This window comes from Lutra lutra, chromosome 3 (genome assembly GCF_902655055.1).
Source record: "Lutra lutra chromosome 3, mLutLut1.2, whole genome shotgun sequence".
Taxonomy (NCBI): Eukaryota; Metazoa; Chordata; class Mammalia; order Carnivora; family Mustelidae; genus Lutra; species Lutra lutra.
Window position 1 is genome coordinate 31460683 of NC_062280.1, and position 25742 is coordinate 31486424.

At 40.5% G+C, this 25742-nt stretch overlaps 1 protein-coding gene across 2 annotated transcripts in view; it reads right to left on the reverse strand.

The window, feature by feature from the left end:
- Positions 1 to 18906: 18906 nt before the first annotated feature.
- EPHA4 (EPH receptor A4) overlaps positions 18907 to 25742 on the reverse strand; it is a 143722-nt gene continuing 136886 nt past the window's right edge. Inside the window, exons 17-19 of one of the 2 annotated variants that reach the window (XM_047721323.1) lie at positions 24687 to 24871; positions 23456 to 24388; positions 18907 to 19444 (exon numbers count right to left, since the gene is read on the reverse strand). In XM_047721323.1, the coding sequence (XP_047577279.1) occupies positions 24712 to 24871 (160 nt within the window). In that variant the 3' untranslated portion in view covers positions 18907 to 19444; positions 23456 to 24388; positions 24687 to 24711. The remainder of the gene's footprint in view (positions 19445 to 23455; positions 24389 to 24686; positions 24872 to 25742) is intronic. The other variant, XM_047721321.1, reaches the window with a different exon arrangement.

Here is a 25742-nt window from a genome sequence, read left to right on the forward strand (position 1 = left end):
TGCTTCTCCCTCTGCATGCTCTGCCTGATGCTCCCCCTACTTGTGCTCTCTCTCTCTCTCTCTCTCTGAGACAAATAAATAAATAAATAAATAAATCCACATTAGAGAATATACATATATATGTCTGTGTACATATATGTGTACATAGAGAGTGAGAGAAATCCACTTACTGAGCATACATATTACTGACATGTATCATGTAAGATACGTGATATTACTAAAATCCAGATCAAATGCAACAAAGTCTAATCTGGAGACAGAGGTTGAAACCCTTGTTTCCAGGTGAAATTCGTCCTGCTTCTGGTCTTCCTCTATTCCCCAGGTTTCTGGGGCTTTTTTGCAAAGACTCCTGAGGAGCCTGCCCCACCGGTTCTCCCAGCTCTCAGATATGTGGGCACATGGCCATTCATGCAGGTAAGGCTCAGACTGGAACCCCTCCACCTTTGTAACCAGGTTAAGTATAGAGCCCAGAGCAAGCAGGTTTACCGAAAATGTTAAATGGATAAATGAAAGAATGAAGTGTGTGAAATTAAACCACATCAACATGATCTCATTTAATTAGAGCTTTTCCCCTCTTGGCTGAACAGGGAAAGGGAAAGGAGGATAGGTGGGTGTCAGGGAGGTAGTCAAAGGGTCAGGGCTAATGCTAGACACTGGGGGAGTTGAGCTCATTTCTCAGCCTGGCCAGGTTGGAGCCTGAGAGGGCTCATGTTTCAAGAGCTGCTCTACTGAATGCTGGAGTTGAGCAACCAACAAGGAGAGTCCTTTTATTGTTGCTTTTCTGTTTCCATAGCACTTTAGGTTTCATGCTTTACAACCATTAATTATTTATTCCGCAAGGCACTCCAGAGAGATTATAGACTAGGAAACACACAGAGCAAGATCGAGTGCCTTGCCAGGCCTATGGAGCACTTCAGTGAGAGTGAGGAAGACTGCCTCGCGGTTTCTGTGCCTGTGTTCATGTCCCCATGGCCCTTCCACCAGCCTTTTCTGCCAGAGGTGAAAAAGCACGGTCTGGCTTCCCGAAGCTGATCAAAAGGTTGAATCCACTCCCTTTTGTTTCATCATAATTGAAGACTTTCAGGAAAATGACTTTAGCTTTTGCAACTAATTTAAAAAGAAACTAATTAAGAGGAAAAACAAAAAGTTAAGTATAAACTATTGAGCCTTGACTTGATTTTTCCATTCCTTATCAAGTAATGACCAGGGGTGAAGCAAGATTTTATTGATCCCACTACTTCGAACCCTAAGGATATTTGGTATTTTGATCTATCAATAGGGCAGGCAGTTAGTACTCAGCAAAGAATAATTTCAGCAAGACTTCTGGAGTTCTATGGAAGCCTCCAAATGTGGGTGTCCTATTGTTTGGACTGTGACACCATGGGCTTCCTCCAGAGTGTCTCCTGTAACCCTGTACCACCCTCAGGGGAGATTCAGGAAGTCCCACAGAGCTCCACATGCCCCTGGTAAAATGGCCTCTCCTGCAACCACACCACCACCCACCTCACCCCTACAAACTGACTAAGAACAAATCTAAGAAAAGACTAGAAGAATTTATTAATCACTTTCATCAAAAACACCATCACAGCTAATCTGATCATGCTTTAAATCTCTGCTTACCTCAGCCACTTCCAGAAGTTTAGGGCTTCCCATCATCACGTGGGTTTTTATGCTTCTGTAGCCTCATAACCTCCTAATCCGATGCAGCCTCCTATCACTTCTCTGCTTTCCACACTTACATCTGGAATTTAGAGTCTCTTATGAGCTAAATCCCCTTAATGACATTTCCTCTGAGGAGGTGGGTTCTTTCTCTTTCTTTCTCTAAATGGAATCTAGCGTTGTCTGACAGCACTACTTCCCCAAGAGCCCTCACCAACAATGACAATGTTTTTCCATGGATCCCTAGTACCCTGGGGCATGGACATGCAGTGTTATCAACCCTGCTCCTCTTGGCTGTTTCCACATAATTTTTCATCCCTTCTTCCTCAAACACACAGGCTCCTTTGAGCCACATCAATCAGGCAGCACCATCAACTACCCCTCCTTGTTTTATTCATCTAACAGTATTCAATTAGACCTCCAAATTTATTGAAAATATTAGCACCCAGCTCACTGCCTTTCTTGCCAAAATTAATCCTGTCCTCGTCATCACTCTTGGCAGCTTCAACATCTAACAAAATAATCCATCCATCACTCTAGCCTCTCATTGCCAACAGTCTTTCCTTCAGTTCACCTTAGCCTTCAAGTCTTATGATCTTAACAACCTAGATCTCAAAATCACCATATCCATAACTATAATACCTCCACTATCTTGATTGTACTCTCTAACCATCAGCTCTATCTTTCTAATTCACATATTCTAACAAACCCCCCTCCATTCTAACAATTCTTTGATCTTCATTGGGACTTCTAATCTATTGACTTTAACACACCTATCAATCCTCCTAACAGGCTTATATTCTTTTTTACTCAACTTAGATTTTGTGGATCACAAAGTTTCTATGGATCACAGAGAGAAGCTGGGTATTTCTGACTCAGAGTCTCTCATGAAGCTGTAGTCAAGATGCTGGCCCAGACTATGGTCCTCTGATGGCTTGACTAGGGCTGTAGGGTCTGCTTCCAAGTTGGCTCAATCACAAGAGTGTTCAGTTCCTCACCATGTAAATCTCTCCATGACACTATTTGAGTCTTCACCGTAGGGCAACTGACTTTACCCAAAGCAAAAAATCCAAGAGTGAGAGGAAGAAGGAAGCCACACCTTTTATGACATAGTCTTAGAAGCCACACACCACTACTTCCACCATATTCTGTTAGAAGGCAAGTCACTAAGTCCAGTGTACACTGAAGAGGAGGAAAATTATACTCTACTTTTTTTTTATACTCTACTTTTTGAAGGAACAAGTATCAAAGAGTTTGTATACATATTTTAGAACAACCATACCATTTTTTAGATGAGGAAATTGATGTGCATGGTGGACAAATAATTTGCCTGTGATCACACAGTCTCAAACATGACAAGATTCTATTTCTCACTTACATAAAGTCTTGATCAGTGGGTTCTTCTCCAAGTGGTAGCTCTAAGATCTAGTACCCTTCCATTCTACAGCTCCACTAACTTCAATGCATGGCTTCCAACATTAACATTTTTGTCTTCATCAAGCCCTGGAAGTCTAAAGAATATGAAAAATCACACATGAGAGGTTTTTGTTGGGCAGTCCTTAGAGTAACATAACATCATTTGTGCTCCTATTCCATTAGCAAGAATTCAGTCACATGACCACAACTACCAGCAAGGGACTTGTGAACTCTAATCTATAGAAGAAGAGGAATAGAGTTAGTAAGAAGTTAGAAGTCTCTGCCACACAAAGATCCCATGTTCATATCTGTAATCACTGTGATGTGACAATGTGCATATGGATATTGTAGCAGGGTAGTAGGTGATGAAGCAGGTAGGATCAAATAGAAAGTGTGTGTCTTTTTAAGATAAAATGGCAAAACTACATTGTATACCTTTGAATTGTTTGGGTTTTTTTTTTTCTTTTGTGTTTTTTTGTGTGGGTTTTTTTTTTTGTTTGTTTTTGCTTGTTTGTTTGTTTGCTTTTTGTTAGAGAGAGGGATGCAGAGAAGGGCAGAGTGAAAGGGTGAAAGAGAATCTTAATTAGGTTTCATGCCCAGTGCAGAGCCTGACACAGAGCTTAATATCACAATCCTGAGATCATGACCTGAGCTGAAATCAAGAGTTGGACACTTAACTGACTGACCCACCAAACGTCCCAATTGTTTCCATTTTTTAAAATTGTTCAATTGTTTGTTGACTGAAACCACCAGTGGATTCACATATCAATTCCATTAGATGTCTAAAAATAAGCTTTCTCTGTCTTATATATAAACATGTAGTTTCAGGCCAGACATATTCTTTTCATCTTCACAGTATGGATATGACTTATTTGGGGCTCTATTTTAGAATTATCTGGAAAATACATCCAATTTCCCACTTCATCTGTGGAACACAATGTTCAAAGGCAATGAATACAAACTAATCTGTACCAATTATTCTGCCTGTTTAGGAGTTAAGCACCCCTGAAATTCTCCCACAGTATTTTTTTTTTTAATTCCCCAGGGGTAATAGCATCTCATGTGTGCTCAGCAACCAGGACACTCCGGCTCTGCCGCTCCGGTATCTTACTAAGGCACCTGGCCCCTGACTGTAGACAGGGAGGCCCCAAGAGAAATACTGCTTCACCATGCTCATCAGTTCTCCACTGATATCCACTCTAAATGGTGGTAGTACCAAAGGCGCAGCGGGTCTCTGTTTGGATCCTGACACTCTTAAGTATTTCATAAGCACATGTCCTTTACTTTCTGGCCTTATGACTTATGGTAGATGATAATATTGTTCAGGAAATATGTCCTCACTTCCCCCTCCCTCATGACAGGAGAATATGCCCCCATCCATTGATGTTTGCCTTAGCCATGTGACTTGTTTTGACCTCATGGTGGATGCAATGTACTTCCTTGATCTTGATCTTGATCTTGAGCTTATCTGTGTGACTTGTTTTTTGCCAATAGGACGTTAGTGTATATGACATACACAGAAGCTTGAAATGTGAATGGCATTTTAGGGTGGCATGTAAACAAATTTTATGTGACAAGAGCCAACTTATATCTTCTTCTGTGACCTCAAAGTTAGTCCCTCAGTCTAAGTCAGGAGGGTCAATACCAACCCATCCATTTCAATGTTTTTCCACCCATTAGGTCCCCTTCAGACATTCCAGGACCAAACTAATTAAAATAAAAGAAGGACCTAAACCCAGTCTGGGACTCAACTCGGATATCTTGGTAGATTTGACTAATACTTACCTGTTCACGTTCTTCATGAATCTGCTTGTAGGATTGCTTTAAAATTACATTTGTAAATAAAACTTCAGAACAACTTTTCACTACCACCTTAAAAAAACAAGCTTAACATTTCCTACAGAGAGAAGTTTACTAGAGTTTTTTTCAGTTTAATTAGGCTCTCATGCATCATAGGTCTTTCATATACGTGACCTCACCCTGGAGGGTTAGTGGTATCTTTGCTGGCAAATATTTTACAAAGAGGACATTTGTTTCAGAAATACACATTTAATTTAGATGAATTTTAACAGCCACAGTGCTTGATTCTGATGAAAATGTTTACGGGCAGCATTTCTGCTCTGGAAACATTTGTTTCTATTATTTTGACAGAAACAAAATTTGGTTGGTTGTTGTTTGGGATGTGAAATGGTTTTGTAAGCATTTCAGTTTGATGCCCAGGCAGGCAGTCACAATAATTCTTCTCCAAATAAATGGTAACCACTGTTTTTGTATTCATTACTTCAATAAGAAAAGTTTAACTAGTGAAAGGATTTGCAAAACACTGCATCACAAAAAGCCTAAAGTGAATCCCAACAAAAGTTATCACATTGTAAATATTTTGCAAAGGTTTGAGCAATCTTTTCTTTCAATAAATAGTTGCCTGCACAGTAAAGGAATGAAAAGTTGAAAGAAGAAAGTGTGTTGTCTCAGAGTCGCAAACAGCAAATATTACTGAATTCAGCAGAACTTTATTGTGTGCTTCATGAGTTATACATAAGGTGGAAGAGTGGAGTAAATTTCATGCCAACATATTAAGTGACATAGAAGTGACTTCTGTAATTAAATCATTTTTTAATCATCAAAATTGAAAATAAGAGAAAACAACTTCTGAAGAAGTCCAGGGTCAATCAGCTAAATAAACTAAAGTCATTCAGTCAACTAGCATTGATTGGATTTTAGCAAGATGAAATTGACTTTGCTCCAACTCCACCCACTTCACAAACTAATTAAAAAAGCGCATCAGCAACATCTTCAATCAGCTAAGCAAGATAAGTAGGCTTCAAAGCAATCAACTCCAAAATTCTGTCAGGAATAGCAATAGATCCTCAAAGAACCTTTGAGAGAGATCTGAAAGTTACTCATGTCAATCAGAAGAACAAAAACTCGGAGCCATGTGCTTCTGATCTTGGAGGGGGTACCTTTTTGGACAAGGTGGTTGACATAAAAAAAAGAAAATCACACACTGGCAGGACATGTTTGTATCCAAGATCTCCCTCAACTGCAGCCCTCCTGAATTTCCATCAGGCAAGAGTAATAACAATGCTTGGATCAGAAGGGCTTACAGGGTCATTGGGTAAATCATTTAAAATGTCTAGAAATGTACAAGCTTCTATAGTCCTTAAATGGAATAAAGGATTATTAGATTACCTTTTGCAAGGAACACTGGCGTGGATCAGTAAAAGACCTTACATTGTGAGTGTCCCCTTCTTTCTACCATCCAAAGCACCACAGAACATTTCATTCATTTCAGAATAAAGGAAAGAATAAAAGAAGCACTTTGAGTTCACTTAATGGCACAAGCAATGTTTTTTCTTCTGTTTCCGTTCTCAAAGTACCAGAAATCTAATTTCTTAATAAAAGATATCTAATGATTCAAAGCTCTGTTCTGTTGACAACCCTAGGTAAAAGAGTCAGGAAAAATCTGAAAATAGAAATTTCTTTCCTTTAACTCTTGGATCAAAAAAGAAGAAGGGAAGAAGGAAGGAGGGAGTAAAAAGAAAGAAAAGACATAAGAGAATGACACAGGAGACCATACATGTCTAGTATGGTGTTAACTTTTCAGATCAACTTTATTGATCCTTTGTGGTAATCCTTTCTTTCCTCTCTGTCTTGTTCTTTCTTTCTATCCTTAGTGTCTTTTTTTTTTTTAAGATTTTATTTATTTATTTGACAGATGGAGATCACAAGCAGGCAGAGAGGCAGGCAGAGAGAGAGGGGGATGCAGTCTCCCCGCAGAGCAGAGAGCCTGATGCGGGGCTCCATCCTAGGACCCCGGGATCATGACCCGAGCTGAAGGCAGAGGCTTTAACCCACTGAGCCACCCAAGCGCCCCTGTTTGTTTGTTTTTTAAGGCCCAGATCTCTATTCAGAATTTTTATTGCTTTATATGAGTGAAAATACTTTTAAACCTTTCAAAAAATAAAGTTCTATGAAATACATGGCTTCAGTGTTTGTGGGGCTGCACAGGGGCTAATTAGGAGAGCTAGGATAATGGGGACCATCAGGGGACTTCAGAACACAAACTTTGCACCAAGTAGCATGAAAATATTTATATATCATAATGGCTGCTACAGCAGGACCAGACATACCTGCTAAATACCAGTGCTACCTTTCTTTTCTCTGACTGCATATAAACATCCTTGCATTCAGAAGCTTGTACCTAGGAACCAAGAAATTTAAAGCATACATTGAATTTTAGAGCTGAAAGATAGCAGAGATTAGGAAGACTGAGTCCTGATTCTATTTTATTTATTTATTTATTTTTAAAGATTTTATTTATTTATCTGACAGAGAGAAATTACAAGTAGGCAGAGAGGCAGGCAGAGAGAGAGAGGGAAGCAGGCACCCTGCTGAGCAGCGAGCCCACCTTGAGGCTTGATCCCAGGACCCTGAGATCATGACCTGAGCTGAAGGCAGAGGCTTAACACTGAGCCACCTAGGTGCCCCGTGAGTCCTGGTTTTAGAACAAGAAGTCATGAGTGACATATTCCCACTTACAAAGCTCTTTGTAGCAGAGTTCAGACTAGATCTAGTATCTTTTAAACTGTATGGTATTATTTTCCAATGACATCAAGCAAAGAGCACCTTTTACACTAAGTAGATTTCCTATCACATTGGTGTATAGCTGGGGGAAAATCAATTTCAGGTCATTGACCAGAGAGTTAAAAGTCTTACTTAAGATGTGAAGTGTTGCTGCTTCTCATGAAAACACAAATTTCCCCTATATCCCACTCCTCCATCAAGATATTTGGACAGATAACAATAATAATGGACAACTTATACCAAAAGGACTGCTGAAATGAAGGGAAAGCAATACTTTGCCAAGTCTGCTTTATGGAAATGCTACAGGATGTTAACCAGTGAACCACATTCCTCTCCAGCTCTACTTCATCCTTCAAGAAGCCTGATGGCATTGTAGGAAGAGCATTGTCTTCAGAGGCAGATGGATCTGATCTTCCAGCCAAGTTCTGGCAAATAGCCTTCTCAAAGGTTTCTGAATGTTTCCCAGCATTCCTGCCTCCCATATAGACTGGAACAAATCTGTCAGGTTCCTCTTGGTTCTTCTCCCGTGCTGCTGACAATCCTGACAGCATGCCTCTTCTGGGAAGCTATTTTTCATTACAAGCCCTTACTCCCTTCTCCCTGGTCTTACCATGAGCTTACTGCTCAATCCAATTCCCCATATCACAGTTGGGAACGGATTAGAGAAAATGTGGTTTACCCCAGTTTAATTGAAGTTTAGGGTTATAGGTAATAACTCAAAACTGCTAACATCCCACATACCCAGGTTCCTTGTTAAATGCCTTTATTAGGTCAACACCCTGCCTATCTCTAGCTTTCTTCTTTGTGCAGGGACTAATAATTCTCACCACTGGAAATACTCTGAACACTCCCATGGCTCAACTATACTTCACCATCCGAGACCATACAGAAGAAAATATCCTCTCTACTAGTCCAAGGGCAAGATTCTGTTCAGCCCTAGAGCTTCCTCCTTTCAGGATGATTGACAATGATTAACCTTCCATCCAAGGCAAAATTGCCACCTGTTGCATGTGACCTGGTGTCACGGCTCAGACATGACATCCACAAGAGTCAACGGGATATTTCCCAAAGTCTGGCATATTCAATCTTAACAGCACATATGGGACAAGAGTTACTCAGTCCAAGTTGTTAAAACCAACCCAGTTTTGTTTTGTTTTTTTTTTTTATCTACCCTAAGTATGTCTTCCAAATCAAAATATGAAAAGACGACAATTTTTACATCATTCCTATCATGGTCTGGTCTCACATTCTAATTTCCTATAAGCAAGTTTTAATGGTGTGCTCATGCACACACAGGATCTAATCTAAAAGGGGAAAGAATGGGAGGGATCCAAAGACAAATCATAACCAACCCTAAAAACAATGAACTTCTTAGAAATGTGTAATTGATAGGGTTTCAGCTTGAAAAAAAAAATGTTTTGCTTCCAGTCCCCATGAGGATATATAGTAGTATTCGTGGCTGTTGTTAATCATAATTGGATCCGTAGGATGCAAAACCAGTTTGAAATACCCAAACAAAGTAACTGGAAGTCAGATTCTAAATCTTAGGTGATAACTCTTAGGAAAATATAAAGCAAAATATGGCCTTCATGGACCATTTCTTAACTGTCTATTACCATACACCTGGCCATTTACCAACTATTTTACTTTCACACAGCAACCTTAAATGTGAGACACCATTCCCATTTACATATAAGGAAAGCATGCAATTTGCCTAAGAAGACCCAGGCAGTGAATACTAGGACTATAACTCATATCCTATCTATTTGATAAAAAAGCCAAGGATCTTTCTAATATCACTTAACACACTCATCCACTTGCCTGATACGTGGGCAGATAACACATGGAAATAATGATGATGATACCAAAGATGAGAAAAATGAAGAAGGGAGAAGTCAAGGAGTTTTGATGGCTTTACAATGATTCACATATTTAGTATAAGGATATATACTAAGGGTAATGACTGAGTATTTCTTCTTTCCTTGAATTTCAGTGCAGTAAAAACAAATTACAAGCATTTACTTACTCATCCATTCAAGTAGTTCAGCCGGCATTGGTTGGGAACCTATAATATGGCAGTCATGTCTATATCTGTAAAGATGTAGACAAGAAAAATGAAAGATTCTTAAGATTTCTAAGATGCTGTTGATCTTAGAGTCGGGTAGGGGAACTGGAAAGAAACTTGATAAAATACTCTACATTGCTAAAAGCATTCCAGACAAGGTAGGCACCGGATGATATGAGAAGAGACTTAGTGACTCAGACTAAGAGGGTAAAGAACTCCATGAGGCACTGACTCAGGGCCCTAAAAAACAAGTAGGCATTAACCAGGTGCACACGGTATATAAGAAGAGGAAACAGCATGGATGAGGCATGGAAAGGCTTGGTATATTTGGAAAATTTTAAGTAGGTCTCTTTGAAACTTGGATAAGTGACTCTTGTACTCTAAGTTTTGATCTCTTCATGTGTGTTAGAAATAAAGTAACTTCTTTGTAGAAGAGGATGGTTCCTTTGTGCTAAGCAGATTCACACTTAGCACAGTTCTTGGTCCTTGGCAAAGGCTTCATTAATGGTAGCTTTTGTTATGGAGAACTTTGCAGACCATGGTGGATATGATTTTGGTTAATAGTCATCTGGGTCAAACTGACTTAAACAATAAAAGAGATTTCTGGGCTTCTGACATGAAAAGTGCCAAAGTAAACCAGACTTCAGGCATGATTCAGTCAGAGGCACAGCTAGTGCAAAGCTAGGAAATGTTTACTACACAGCTCTGGGGGGAGGAGGAAGATGAGGGAAGAGAGAGGAGAAAAAGAGGCAGCAGACCTGACTTTCAGTGTTTGCACATGTTTGTGATGTAGATATTCCCAACTGTGGCCAATTGTCAGCTCTCAACATGATGTTAACCAGCTCACAAGCATCCTACGTACACCCTTGTGTCCGGCTCTGTTTCTTCAAGATTCTCTTCATCTATGTGTGTGTCACCTTCACCCTGAGGCTAACTTTTCTCATGATCCCAAAATGGCTGCCAGAGGGAATGGCTCCTTTTGTTTATGTAGGGGGTGAGGCAGAGTTCAAGAAAGATTGCTTCCCACTCTAGGAGAAGAAGTCTGAAGTTTCACTCTGATTGGACCTTCTTTGAAGCAGTCATTGGTTCAGAGGTTTACTCTGGTTTGGACCCCCTAGTATAACTCCAGACCGGGATGGGTCAGTCCCACCTAAGCGACATAAAGAGAGAACATGGATCCTCTACTGAAATCTGTGAGGTGCTTTTAGGAAGAGCACCAAGGGGGAGTGAATGCTGTGTGAGCAACCAGCAAAAGCCCAAGACAGAGCCCGGGGAGCTTATACGTTATTGAGAGGATGATGCAGAGATCCTGGGGAGACAAATCATTGGAGAAAATTAGTCTTTTAATATCAGATGCCAATCCTTATTTAACCAGCTAGCTCTGCTTTTACTATGATGGCAGATTATATCAGGGAAAAATGTGTATTATGTTAGCTCAAGTTTGAACTTCATATATTTTATAAACAGTTGGGACCTTACTTATAAAGAGGCAATTTACAAAGATCTTCTCGTTTTACAAATGAGAATTCGTTCTGATTCTCTAAGTTCCTGACCATTTTGAGGAGGGAAAAAAAAAAATGAACTCAATTAAAACCTTAACTGAATAGTAAATGAGGTGGTGATGCTATTATGTAATCCACAAGATAATGCATAAGCAAGAACAACCTACAAGGCAATTAGCCCCCAGAGAGATTCTAATATTTCAATAAGTCAGAGAAATAAATTCTGAGCAATTTAAAGACTAAGAACTCTATTAACTGTAATGTTCTCTAGCCCATATAAAAAATTGTTGTGCATGTGTGTCTTTTTGCCTTTTCCTATCAAGTCTTTCTTGAACTTCCTTGCAACTTTTCAGCCCTGTGCATTTGCCTCTGGCTGATTTTAAATTATGCTAATTGGAAGAGGGAAAAATGCTGGTAATGGAATAAAATGGAATGCCATTTCTTATAGCATCTGGTGCAATCTGAGCCATTTAAAAGTGCATCTTATGGAATAGAGCTCTGAATAAGCAATGCCAGTCTGATTACAAACAACATGGGTCTCATTAGAATCCGTCAATCTGATTGCTAGGTAGTGATACACTGCAGATTACTAGGCCATAATTGCCTCTTACATATTATGTGTATAATATATAGTTTCTCTGGTGTATGTTTAAGCCACGTTCTCTCATGGCTATCTTTTCCAGCTCTACACAAAGCAATGTCTATGTTCCACTAAGTTGATTTTAACTGGGTCCTTAGGTCCTAATTCTATTTTCTTCTAAGTATTCATCAAGTTTTCTACAACAATGCTGTAAACAAAGAATTATGTTCAGGGCAATTGCCAGAAACAAGATATGTCGGGGGTCTATTACCCATTCAGCTGGGAACAGTCAAAGGCTCAAGGCACTTCCTCCAAAGGAAAGGGTAAGATGACAGAGGCCGAAGACCACAATATAGCTACGAGTCTTAATTAGGTTGTTGATTTAAGTGTGCCGTACGTTTTTGCATTGTCAAATTCTATTGGATTCTTTACAAGGACTAGAAGAATTCAGACATCTTAGCCCTGGTCATGACTTTGGCTCACACGGTTCAGTTCGTGAATTAAAACCTGCTCTGAAATCAGGACTTGATTTTCATACTTCTGAGTAGCATAATCTCTCCAATCCATGCTTCCCACCTCACATGCTCCATTCCTAAAGAGTACTGCAGCCACTCGGCCATGCTGGAGGAAAGGCAAATCTCCATGCAGCCGCAAAGCTGATTAAGTACTTGGAATATGCCCAGGGTTTTGAAGGTAGAATGCCTTGTGGGTGGCGGATGAGGATACTTAAATATTGTACAACAGTTGTGTGCCTATCTCCTTCAGTTTCCTCATATGAAACCCCAAAGGTAGACTGAGAGCTTTCGTTCCATGGAGATGTGAACAGGGTTTCATTTTCAAATGTCTTTGGAAAATGGTAGGTTACATTGGCAAAACTGGTTTCTTTACTGTAGGACTTCCAAAAGCTTTTAATATACCAATGTCCTGGATGAATCTCCAGAAGGGGGTCATAGAATGCATGGTTTTCTCATCTTATTTGGCTGTAGAACCCTTCTTGCCTCAACCTACTACCTGCTGAATAATACTCATAAACATCAGATCAATCTAATGTTTTATCAAAATACGTATTTTCTCTTATGATGCATTTGCACAATTATCACTCATTTGCAGGGCCTACCTGGCTCCTGTAGACATCCATGTTTGCAGCTCCTGCTTTCTGGTTCAGACCCACTTTGTATGGGTGGGTCATTCCCACCCAAATGAACGGATTACACTGAATTCTTGGAAGACCCTGACAAAGTAGGGGATTTTTACTTTCACTTGAAAGGTGAGTAAACTTTGTTTCAGGCAGGTTAAGTGATTTGTCCAACATCACATAGGTTGTGAGTAGCCAAGGCAGGGTTCACTTTATCTTTTTTTTTTTTTCTTCTTCAAAGATTTTATTTATTTGACAGAGATCACAAGTAGGCAGAGAGGCAGGCAGAGAGAGGCGGGGAAGCAGGCTCACGGCTGAGCAGAGAGCCCGATGCGGGGCTGGATCCCAAGACCCTGGGAACATGACCTGAGCCAAAGGCAGAGGCCCCAACCCACTGAGCCACCCAGGCACCCCCAGGGTTCACTTTAAATCTGTGTACTTTTTTATTACGTGAACCTCGGACTCCACTTCCATGAAATTTTCTTTTGTCCTTGGACCCATCCTTTGTTTCTATTTGGTTAATGACTAGCCTCTCTGTCACAGGCTGTCATCAAAGTGAAGAATGGCACTCGAGAAGTTCCATCCATGACTTTTATGCTTAGAATACCAACGTGATGATTAAAGAAAATCACTACTTCCTCCCCCACTCTACATCAGATGGTAGTATTTTAGTGAAAATAGATTACACTCTGCTTTTAAGCGAAGAGGCGACTTTGGAAATTAATTCTTGCAAAATGCAGTGGAGAAGGTAAACACCGTATTTAAGTGACAGTTTCTCTCACCAGAACTTACAAAAAACAATCAGCATGACTCACTGATCAAAAAAGAGCCACCTGGCAGAAGAGGCAGGCAGTGTTTAAGAAAGAATGTCCTGGCATATATACCTTCTACCGATGGCGTGTAGCTTCGATATCAAACTGAAACATACCCACCTGGCAACATGTTTCATCAGATTGAGTTTATCACACACACGGTGTGGCAGGGTGCTGTAGAAGTTGTAAGCAAGTTGTCGGAGTCCAACGATGTGTGTTTAAATTCCAACCCTTTACAGCAAGGTGGCCTTGAACCAATTGTCTAAGCAATCTGTGCTTTCATGTTTTTATCCATAAAATGAACATATGAGGACTTATGTCACAGGCACAGACTGCTGCATTTAAATAAACAGAGCTTAATACATGTCTGGCATGTAGTTAAGTGTTCAAAAATGAACGTTCAAAAACGAAAAACCCTGTAAGCCTGAGCTTTGGTTCCGGTTCTTAAGATGCTTCAGACAGAACAAGACCTTAATTAAGGTCTTGCCCATCTGATAGATATCCAGGGGCTAAGGTGGTTTGGTTTTGCACGTTCTAGTTGTATCTTTACTCAAAGGAAAAACACTACTTTAAATCTCTTGCCGGGGATTATGGTTTATTCTATGCTCCCCACTCCTTGCCCTTATCCTGGGAATACTGAGTCGCTAAGGCTATTTAAACCTGAACAGGAAGCACTTTTGAATATAAACAGAAGCTTGTGGCTACAGAAGGCACAGAGGTCTGTGATGCAGAAAGGAAAATGTTATCTCTGAAGCTTCTGGGTAGACAAGGATGAGGATGCAAATATTATAGCAAGTCGGAACACTGCTCATGCTTCTCTGCGTTTGGGAAACTAGCTATCAACATAATTGTGGGAGCAGATCAAACGAAACTTAGAGATGCATTTGACTTTCCTTGACCTCCCCTCGGTGTATGGTGCTTCTTTGTACTTGTGGTAGATACTGGCTAGCTGCTCAACAGATTTCTTTCCGTGCACACAAGACTCTATTTTCCACCTCCAAACAGTAGCTTAGGCCCATATGATAAGTTATGAGCCAATAAAATAAGGGAGGGAGAATAAAGCCTTCAGCTTTAGAATCACCCATTCTCTTAGGTGGTGGCCATAGATGTCACCTGTAGAAGATGAGAGCCTCATAGGAGGAAAGGAGCTTGGATGCAGGTCACTGCTTGCAAAGTTGCCAGAAAGATCCTCTGGATCTTCATCAGGCTATGATGTTTGCTAGAAACAACACTTAAGTGTGTTAAATGCTGAAAATATGGGGCCTTGTATTACAGAAGTTAGCGTTCATTGCCCTAAATAATAAAAAATCTCATTATTACACTACCCTGAAATCAATCTCAAAATTATTAAGATTACATGTGGCAATTTTGATGCCCACTCTGCCAACTCATTCTAGAAAATGTAGGGAAAACTGCTTTAATGGTCAATGTGATGGTTAATTTCGAATGACCCTGACTGGTCATGGAGGGCCCAGATTATAAGAATCTCTGGGTGTGTCTGTGAGGGTGTTTCTGGATGAAAGCAGCATTTAAATGAGTAGATTCAGTAGAATGCCCTCCCCAATGTGTGTGGGTGTCATCCATTATATTGAGGGCCTGAATAGAATGATGGGAGAGAAAGGTGGAATTCCCCTCTTCTGCTTCCTGCTCAACTATCTGAGATAGAACATGTCATCTTCTACTGCCCATGGACTGAGACTTATGCCGTTGGCTTGGCTGGTGCTTGGGCCACTGGACTTAAAACTGAACGACACCACTGACTTCCCTGGGTCCCAGGCTTGCAGATCATGGGACTTCTCAGCTTTCGTTAAGTGCATGAGACGATTCCTTATAAAAAGTCTGTATCTGTATTTCTATAGCTCCATCTTCCATAGATACAGCTTTAATACAGTTGACTTTCTATCTTGCTGAACAAGTGGGATAGGAAATGCCAAGCCTAGTCTGCCACAAATCATAAATACATTATCACCTACTCTACTTATTAGTATAGCTGATTCTAGAGAGGTAATGTACCTAGGAAATAAACACAAAATAACCAGACATAACCCAGATTCTTTTTATTTCAAGGTCTATGTTTTAAAATATCTCTAGTAACACTAAACATCATGCTCTCATTCTCTGAAGCCAGCTGCTCTTAAGGGCTTTAGTTAAGACACTAAGTCTTGAGACTGATTTTCAATTAGCAAGGGCTTAGTCAATTCACTGTTTGTTTAATGAAATGGTATAATGATGGGAGCATTCATCCTTAAAACTATGGCTCTTATCATTTTTGTATCCCACATTCATTTATGATTTGATGAAATTTAGGAACTTTCTCCCCATCAAAACACACATATGCATATCATTTACACCATGTTTTAGGGATACTCTTGGGACTCCTTGGAGCCCCAATGTACTCTCAAGGATCCAACAATCAAGGATTAAAAGTCTAGTCACTACCAAAGGTATTAGAGAAGGTATAGAACTGTGGATGTTGGAGAAGACAGGTTATATCGCTAAAAATGCTGAGAATACTGTAGTCCCCGCTTATCCATAGGAGATACATTCTAGGACCCCCAGTGGACACCCAAAACCACAGATGATACCAAATTCCATATATACTATGGCTTTTTCCCCATTGTACATCTACCGGTAAGGAAGTTTAATTTATAGATTAGGCACAGTAAGATGTTAACTGTTGATAATAAAATAGAATGATATAATAATAGGCCATAATAAAAGTTGTATGAATATGGTGTCTCACTGTCTGCTGGAGATTCTCTCTCCCCCTTTCCCCCTGCCCCTCCCCCACTGCTAACACATGCTCTCTCTTTCTCAAATAAATAAATAAATCTTTAAAAAATACCTGTCATATTATAATTGCCATTGTACAAACATGGAAATGAGCATAAGGAAGTTAAGAAACGTGCCCTAAATTGCATTATCAGCAGTACGTGGGGGAGCCTAAATTCCAACCAAAGATCACTGTCTTAATTACACTCAGATACATACAGAATCTCATAAAACCTAAGTCTGATTTGCTAATGTGCTGTTCTCAAGGCCAAAGGCTATTTAAAAGTCAATGTTTTTTATCCTCTAACTAAGCACATTCAATTAAAACTCAAGATTTTATGTTCTAACCAAATGACAATCAAGAATTAATTGATTTAGAAACAGCAGGCATATGGAAAAATTATGGAAAAGAGACAACTGGATTCCAGGTCTGTATACGGCAACTACTTTATTATTTTCAAATGCAAACTCTTTGCATTTAGTTTGCTATTTTACAATTTTACAAACTAGGTATAAAAGACCATAAATAAATGACATAAGTTATGTGTACCTAAAGTTCATGAAGGGAAGAAAAATACCTTGACAAAATAAAACAAAATAGAAAAATCTATGTCTAACTCAAGAGATCGCTCAAATTTCAGAACATGTAGGAGCCAAGCAATGTTCTGTTAATTTCCTTTTCGGTATGAACTAAATTATAATATGCCTTATACATTCTAATTTTAACCACAGTCCTTGCATATTCCAACATACCTGGAGTGATACAAAAAATAAATGCACTCTTCAGTGTGTATCAATGGTTGATGTTGTTTGGAGAATGTTAAATAAGTGAAAATATTGCTTCTAGAACTTTCCTTTACTGGTCAGATTTTGAGTGTCTTCAGACAAATATTGAGGCTATAAGCGTGTATGGATTAATACACATATCCTTCACAGACTGAATACAAGAGTTCTCAAAACACACATACCAGCAATGTAGTGAGCACAACCTGTCTCGAAAATAACTTTTCAACACACCAGAACATTTCATCCATGACTGTTAAAAATAATTTGGGGCCAGTGGACACATGGTGAAGCTATGTGATTTGGTGCAGGGGAACAGCTTAATGCTGCCTAACGGAAGATCTGAGCAAGACTGAGCATCTGAACTCACTAGGCCAGCACTCGCTTACGGGGCTAGATACAGTCCCTGAAGTTGGCCTCCTGCCCTGATCTCTGGGGAAAGATGACCAGCTCAGAGATTCAACCTCATTTCTTTATACATATTTTTCAGGCATCAATGCATAGGCACATCCCTTTAAAAATATATTAAAGTCCCCAAAATGGGGTGAATTAACTTTTGTCACTCTGGCATAGCTATGAGAACACAATGCCACACACCCTGTCAGAATGTAATTAATAGTTATTGATGATTTTCTCTACTTACTCAACATGGGGTTCAGAATCTTTTTTTTCCCATTTTTTTTCCCTGATTTGATGGTATAGCTTATGAAAATGGCCACAGTTTCTGCAAGCATAGCTTAGAATAGGCAAGGCAGCCACTCAGATTATGAAAAACGGCAGTATGTTGGCTGAAGTTTGGCATACGTGTCCTATCGGAACTGAATCTTCACACACCGACCTCAGATCCTAGAAGGCTAAGGACTGTCGGAGTTAGCTGCATATTGGTAACTGTAGAACTCTTCCTGTATACGGGGAACCTGAAATCACTTAAGGACATTTAATCCCAACGATGCTAACCTCAAGAGTCACTGGCATGTATTTTTCTGTGACATTGAGAGACAAAGTATTAATCCAGAACACATCATCTCAAAGCTGACACACGCATCTACGTTCACCTCTGGAAGTATATGAATTGCATATATTTTGTTCGCATTCAACGAGTCCATTTACACAGGGAAACAAAGGCTACCTCTATTCCATTTGGGGTTACCAAATTCCACCCCCTTCTCTCTCTCTCCCTCAAGAAACTGGCAATTCCGATGAGAAGTTGAATCGGAATTAGTGATTTTGATGATGGGTTGTCACCTGAATGGATGGACACTCTCAAATTACCCCATCGCCAAGGTGAAAATGCCTCCATCCTAAGCTGCAGGCTTACTTACTAAGCTTAGTGTGGCAGCTACAAAACACACTTCTAAATACAGGACACTGAACATTTCCAGGCTATCTTTCTAAGGGGACCCGTGCAGGTCCACCAACTCATGTGGCTCTTCATCTCTGAACTGGTGAGAAACCAAAACTCTCCGGGTGTCGCCTTCCACAACATTCACAGGCAGTGCTAAGCATGAGGTCCTACACTCACACGCACATACACCCGCGGACACGCACTCTCACACCTATGTACACACATCAAAAGAGATAAGTCAGCTCGTAGTTAGTCTAGGAAAAAAAAATATATTTATATCACGGCAATGGCACACCCTGGGTAAAATGTTACTTCAGCAATGCATATCATAGGCAGCTCATGGGAACTGGCTTTGCTTTGTGTGGAGGCACCGAACCTGGTGTCCATGGTACGACCTGTAGCCTTGCGTCGCTCGCTGCCGCGCCAAGGCAGCGGTGACGTACAGGAGCGAGATATGGAAATACATATAAATAAAACCACGAGGAGTTTAGGAACAAGGGCTCTGCAGAGCTGGTGCGGCCAGACAGTACATTCCTCAATGCAACAGGAGGACCCGTGGGGAACCTTGCCCGGCTGCGGTTTCTTTCACTGGGAAAGGAGATTCCAACGTCATCCATGCATTCTTCTCGGGTCTGGGAGTTGTTTCATCAGTGTCTTTGCTCCAGGACTGGCATGAGTAGAAGCAGAAGAAACGGGTTTCGAAGGGACTAAGGAGGGTGTGTTCTGTTTTCTTCTGTGGGCTTTGTAATCAACAGGAAGGGCTGAGAGGCCAAGATAGCAGAGTCTACTCCCTGTAGAGAAAAGAACAGGAGTTGAGACAAAACAGCAGCCAAGATTGTCAGCCAGTGTCAGCCAATACTGCAAGAAAGAAGAGAAGCACGTAAAGTCGGTACGGCTCAGTAAGATGTAATTCAGGAGGGAGAGCGTGGAGATCTAGCTTCTCTCCTCGGAAAAATGACAACTGGAGTAGGAACAAGAAAAACTGGCTACTAATAGCTTAATTATAACAACTCGAGGAAGGTACCATCTTACCCCCATCGAATGGACAAGGCTGTCAAACATACGAAAGCTGAGCTACCTGCTCAGGGTCCTACATGGTGAAGGAGTAAAGCTGGGATTGGAACCCACACAGTCTCAGTCTATAGCCATGTCTTAGCCACTGTGTGAACAGCCACTCTGTGGAAATGAAAATTCTGACTTGGAAGAATTGTGCAAGAGAAAGGCTTAGTTGGTAAAGGGATGTGAAAGACGAATTGTACTACCGGAAAAGCCTGAGCTACTAGCACCCAGCCTTTCCAGACAGGGAAATTGGGTATCTTGGGAACAAATCTGGAAATACCACAATCTACCAATATTCAACGCTATGATTGAAAAAATGCAAACCAAGAGATAAAAAGCACTGACTGCTTTTCTTAAAAAGTAACTGCTAATGAAGGAGAGCATCTAGCAAGGATTTACACACGCTGCATGTTAACAGCCACAGAAAGGGAGCGTCAGGGAGATGTCTGGTGTGGTAGCAGGAAAGGTTTAGGGGGCTTGAGGCCACCAAGAACCAACCAGTCTCAACTGTCCCATCAGTCTAGAACAGAACAAGATCAGCATGACACAATGGAGTCTCTGTGGCTCCCGTCCTCTCACTAATCAAAATGAACAATAATAAGGAATTTTCTCTTCTTTCCTTTGTGACAACTAATCACCAAGATTGCTTCAGACACCGTATCTCCCACCACAATGGCCGTGTTTAGCAGTGGATGACTTCAGGTGGAGAGCAAAGGATTAAGACCAGAATCTATCTCCACAGACAATTTTGCTTGTTTTATTAAACCAATTCTTTATTTGCTTGTTTTGTACATATGTGAGTTTACGTATGTGAGCTACACATCAAATTTAGTTCCTTTGAGGTAAATAACCATTATTTAGTCCTGTAGGAAATACTTTAGAGAGAGAAATAAAGTTTTCTTATAAAATATTCAGACAGAGATGACTTCTTAAGCAATTTAAAATTCTAAATGTAGGTAAGGTTATAACTACCAAGCCCTTCTGGAAGCCACTTGTCAACATCATTCATTTTGCCAATTATGAGGAAAATGAAAGAAAAGGACCCAGATCTACTTTTCCAGCTGTGTCTTCTCTGGGGATAATCAAATGCTCAGGGTGTGCACTAGGCAGGCATATAATTACATGCAGGACAAGGAGACATGAGTAGGACCTTTACGACTGATGGAGTACAACCAACACCGTATGGATATGCCCACTTTTTGAAGGCGATTTTATTTTGTTACTAGAAATTCCATTTTAGAGGAGAAAAAGGAGTCCCCAAAACACGCCTGTCCCCTGTGAGTTCACCAACACTCTTCTTCAATAGTTCCCAATGGGACATGGGCTATTTGGGGACTCAGTGTATATGTTGAAAGGGTTGGATGTTTGAAATGAGAAGTGTGGGAATATGAAGGATTGTATCTAGTTAATTCCAGAATACTTTGCAGTGGAGGAAAAAGAAACCTTTGCTCCTTTGAATTCTGACAACTCCTTATTTATGGGAACTGTTTGAACAAAGACCAAAGCATGTGGTCTATGTGGTATCATGAGGAAAGATGAGACTTTCGCTGTGACTAAATAAACACCACATGGTTCCTTTGAATCTGTTAGGAAGACATCTAAGTGTCTTTACCATCAGTTCTTCTCATTACAATGGGGTCTCGCTTGTCCATTTCTCCCTTTTCCATTATAAAATAACAATGTCATGAATTTCAAGGCTAAATGATGAAGAAATACTAGGTAGGTCTGCCACCTCTTGTAGAGATACATGTTTAAATCAAAGCCTCATAAATCCACACAAGGCAAAGCAGCTTCATCTACATGGCTTCCACTACTGAACTCCGTTTCACCCCACTTTGGCATGTCACAATAGCACATTTGGGTTCTCGAGTGAAAGATGGATGAGTAACACTTGGAAAACACTGGAGGAAGAGTATTACCTTCCGTCTGTGAAGTTTAGTCCATTCTACCTAAGAGCATTTCATATACACTTATAACAACGCCATGTGTTAGGAAAGGTGTTATTATTAAAGTATCATTATCTCTAATTTGCAGGTGGAGGGACTGAGTTATAAAGAAACATGGAGTGAATTTCCCAGTGTCAACATCTCAGTTGGCTTTAGAATCCATAGCTGTCTAGATGCCAGAGCCTGGCTCCATGCCCTGGGAAACAATGGAACATTCCTATTGTCCTCCCCTTTCTCTTTGAAAATGTGTAACTTCACGGAAGCAGTAGAGTTTCACTTCAACTGTTACTGGATATTATTTTAGGCACTGAGAAAGCCCTTTTTGGCCTTTCCATTGGCCTGGATTCTAACTCATACAATGTGTTCAAATTAATATCCAGGAGGCAACCTTTGAATGTAGTAAGATTTCAAGCCTCGCCCGATTATTCTGCACGTACCCAAAATGTGTGCTGAGAAATAACACCAGGACCTCGGCACAGTGTCCAGCATTAACTTGTTAGGATATCTTACAACTGACACACTCTCTCTTTTGAAATGTTCTGCTTTGAGTATGTTCAGTGTGTAGAAAAATACCTCATCCTATGTTGTTGCCTTGAAGAAAGCAAGGCTTCTAATTATTCAATGTATGCAAGGAAACATTCTTTTGACTTCCAAGATAATGCCTATTCGAACTGGTCCGTGGAGACTGAAAACAAAATACATCACAGCTTTCCTGAAGGAAAAAAATACATAGATAGTTTTTTTTGTTTTTTGTTTTTACAGCAAACAAAAAACCCACCAATGTATCTGTCACCTTTGAACATGAATATCCAGAACTCTTAGGGTTCAGCAAAAGTGGTGATAAAACAAAAATGGTTGGAGTAGTTTAAAAAAAAAAAAAAACCAAAAAAACCAACAAAAAAAACCAACGAATTTCACATTCCTTCTGAACAGAAAAGCTTTTACAACCAATGCTGCAAAAAGGTTTTTACTAAACTGTCTTGATTTGACAGCATCAAATTGAACATGCCTTGCTCTGTAAGAAATAGCTTTCAGCATAACCAAGGGGGGTGGGGGGAAGGTCATTAAAATCAGCCAAGCTCGTGTTTAAAAGTGGTGAAAATGGAAGAGTTTAAGAAGTTAAAATTTGTCCAGTTGAAAAAGTTAGGCGTTTGTTTCTAGGAATAAACAAAGCCATTTAATTCACGTTTCAAGAAGAAATTCTGGGATTAACTAGATGCATCTAAGGCTAATGGTCTTGATGGACCAGCAGCATGTGTTCCAGGAGGTCACATTCTGATAATGAGGATGTCAAGGTAACTTCTAGGTCAATCTTCCCTGGCTGACCCTGTTTGGTGCAGGGGTTACTGAAGCAGGACAGAGAGTGAGAATAATGGACAGATCTTCCAGTACTTCTCAAGCAGCCAAGTCTCCAAAGAGTGAGGCATGATCCAAGGTTACAGGTGATTACCTGGTACCCAAAAGATACCCAGTAAATATTTGTGGCATGAATGGATGGCACCAAAGGGCAAGAGAAACCTTGTGTGAGAGAATGCAAAGCAAGCGAGGCTCTAGGTGCCATGTTTCCAAACCTGACATCATACAGTTCCTAACTCACGTCTTCCCAGAACAGCAGGGAAGCCGTATCGGTTTCCACACTGGTCTCTTCTCCCATTGTCAAGAGAGGACTGAAATCTTGAAAGAACCCCAAACTAAATGATAGACACGAAAGAATATTTACTGCCCAGTGTTTCAAATTAGATCAAGTTAAAAAAGTTTTCATTGGAGAAAGAGTGCTGAGGTTTTGTTTTGCCTTACCTTGTAGGTTTGGGTTTGCTTCTTTAAAGGAGGGAAGTGTGAAAGTTCCCTATTCAAGATTGTCATGGTCCGCTATCCATAAGGTAGTTACAGTAAGTTTGTAGAGTCCCAAAATACGACTTCATATGGCACAGCCTCAGGCCCAAAGAAACAGACCTTGTCTGTCCAGTGATGGGGAGGTGCTTGGGTTTTATTATTATTTATTATTATTTGAAATCCATTTTCTTTTTCTTTCCAGCCCCTTATGTCATCGTAAGCCAACAGGGGGCCCAAGCACTGAAGGAGCAACACTCATGAGCCACACGGTTTTCACCTAAGTTGTTTCCTATGGTATGAACCAAGCCTTAAAAGCTACATCTGAGTCCTTCCACAATGTTCCTGGGCATGGTATCCATTCCAGTGAAAGCAGGATGACGGTCATTTACGCCACAAACAAAATACTGCAGTTGTAATTCCCATTGGAGAGAGGATCAAGGACGTCTCGGAGAAGCTGAGTGTCTGGCAGCAACTGCGGCATCAAACTCGGAGGTGGTGTTTCTATTTATATACGTACATGTATTTTACAAACTGGTGATGGACAGAGTATTTCTGAGAAACAATTTGTTCCAGGTCTAATTTCAAACGACGGTTGTCATTTCTGTGAAGCCCCACAGTTTCGGCGATCTGTACACCAAGCAACACTGCGGGTAGTGATTTTTTTTTTTTTTTTCCCTTAATTTCCGAGGGCGAAGACGAAGTAAAAAAAGTGCAGTTCTTCAATTAAAGTGCATGGATGAGGTAAACTAATTTCAAGAATTTCGAGTTTATTCAGTACTGGCTCAGACAGGAACCATTCTGCCATGGATCTGCTGCATTTGGGTTCTCATCGCCTGGACACTGCTCAAAATCTTATTCTGGTGTGTGACGGCTGTGATGCCAATTCTTGCCAGGTCCCTGGAGGTGCGGGAGGAAAAAAAAAAGAGGGCCAGAAAAGTTACACGAGCGGAGAATCTCGTTTCGGGACTTCATGCAGACACACATTTGAAATCAGCCACAATTCATACAGCACAACAAGGCAGGTGTATTCAAATGTTTAATTAAGCAACAGAACGCAACAATGTAGGTGCTTTGAGAGGCTCTGTAAACTTATACTCAATCAAAATGAAAGGCATTCCAGTTTTCTTTTTCTTTAATGAGGATGATAATGCAGCTCAAAGCAAAAAAAGAAAAATACTATTAAATCTAGATTTACCCTTTGGTGTTACATCGCTGAGTACTTACTCCTGGTTCATGTGCACTACAGCCTCTAGTGTGGTATAACCAGCAGCCGTGAAGTTATCCTTATACCGGTCCATTTTAATGGCTTGGAGCCAATCGCTCACTGACACCACGGCAGAGAATTCAGGGGAGCTTGGATCCAACAAGGCAGTGTTAGGTCTGGTAAGGGAATGAGGGAGCGGAGACAGAAAAGGATGATCAGTGAGACGGCATGACTCAGAAGTCAGACTGGCTAAGACAGGTGCTGAAATGCCAAGGACAGGCTTTTTAGAGGGTCTATCTATCATTCAATGGCATCAGGAGGTTTTTCGTTTTTGTTTTTGGGTTTTTTTTTTTTGGCCCTAATTTCACAGAGTTGCTAAAAATGTGTATCCATCACCTTATCTGTTCTTAATTGCACTTCCTGCATTTGTTTTACGTGGACTTCTTCGTACATTAATGATTATACAGGTCTTTCAATATTCTTGCCTGGGATAAAGACTGCGGGAGACCTTGTGGCTGAAACTGGTTCAGTCTTTGCCGGGAGAGTGCAGTCCCTGCCGGCACAGAGTGTTACATACTTCAGGACAGCATCTATGGAAACCCTAGTGAAGTATGAGTAAGGGAAATTGTGAGCTTGCCACTTGCCAGACTCGATGAAGCGGACAAAACAGCAAGAGTTCAAGTCCAGCATGCTCCCAGCCAGGTTTGCAGGCAGGCTCAGTGCATTCAAACAAACTTGGGACAGCAGGGAGTTAATGCCCTCTTTAATCAGCCCATGCCTGACCAGCACGTGTGCCAAGACGGGAAGGAAGAATGGCCACTTTGATCACTGCTTGGATTGTGGAATGTGCATCTCGTATTCCCTCTTAGATAATCATTTCAATGAATTATAAGCACTTTTTATTAAGTTATTTATTAGTTTATGCATTTCTCAGGCCAGGTGTTTTATGTTAGGCCATTGTCAAGAGTGACAACAGCTGAAGGCAGGAATTTTGCCATTGCTCATGATATTGATACATGACAAAACATCTATTTATGGATACATTTA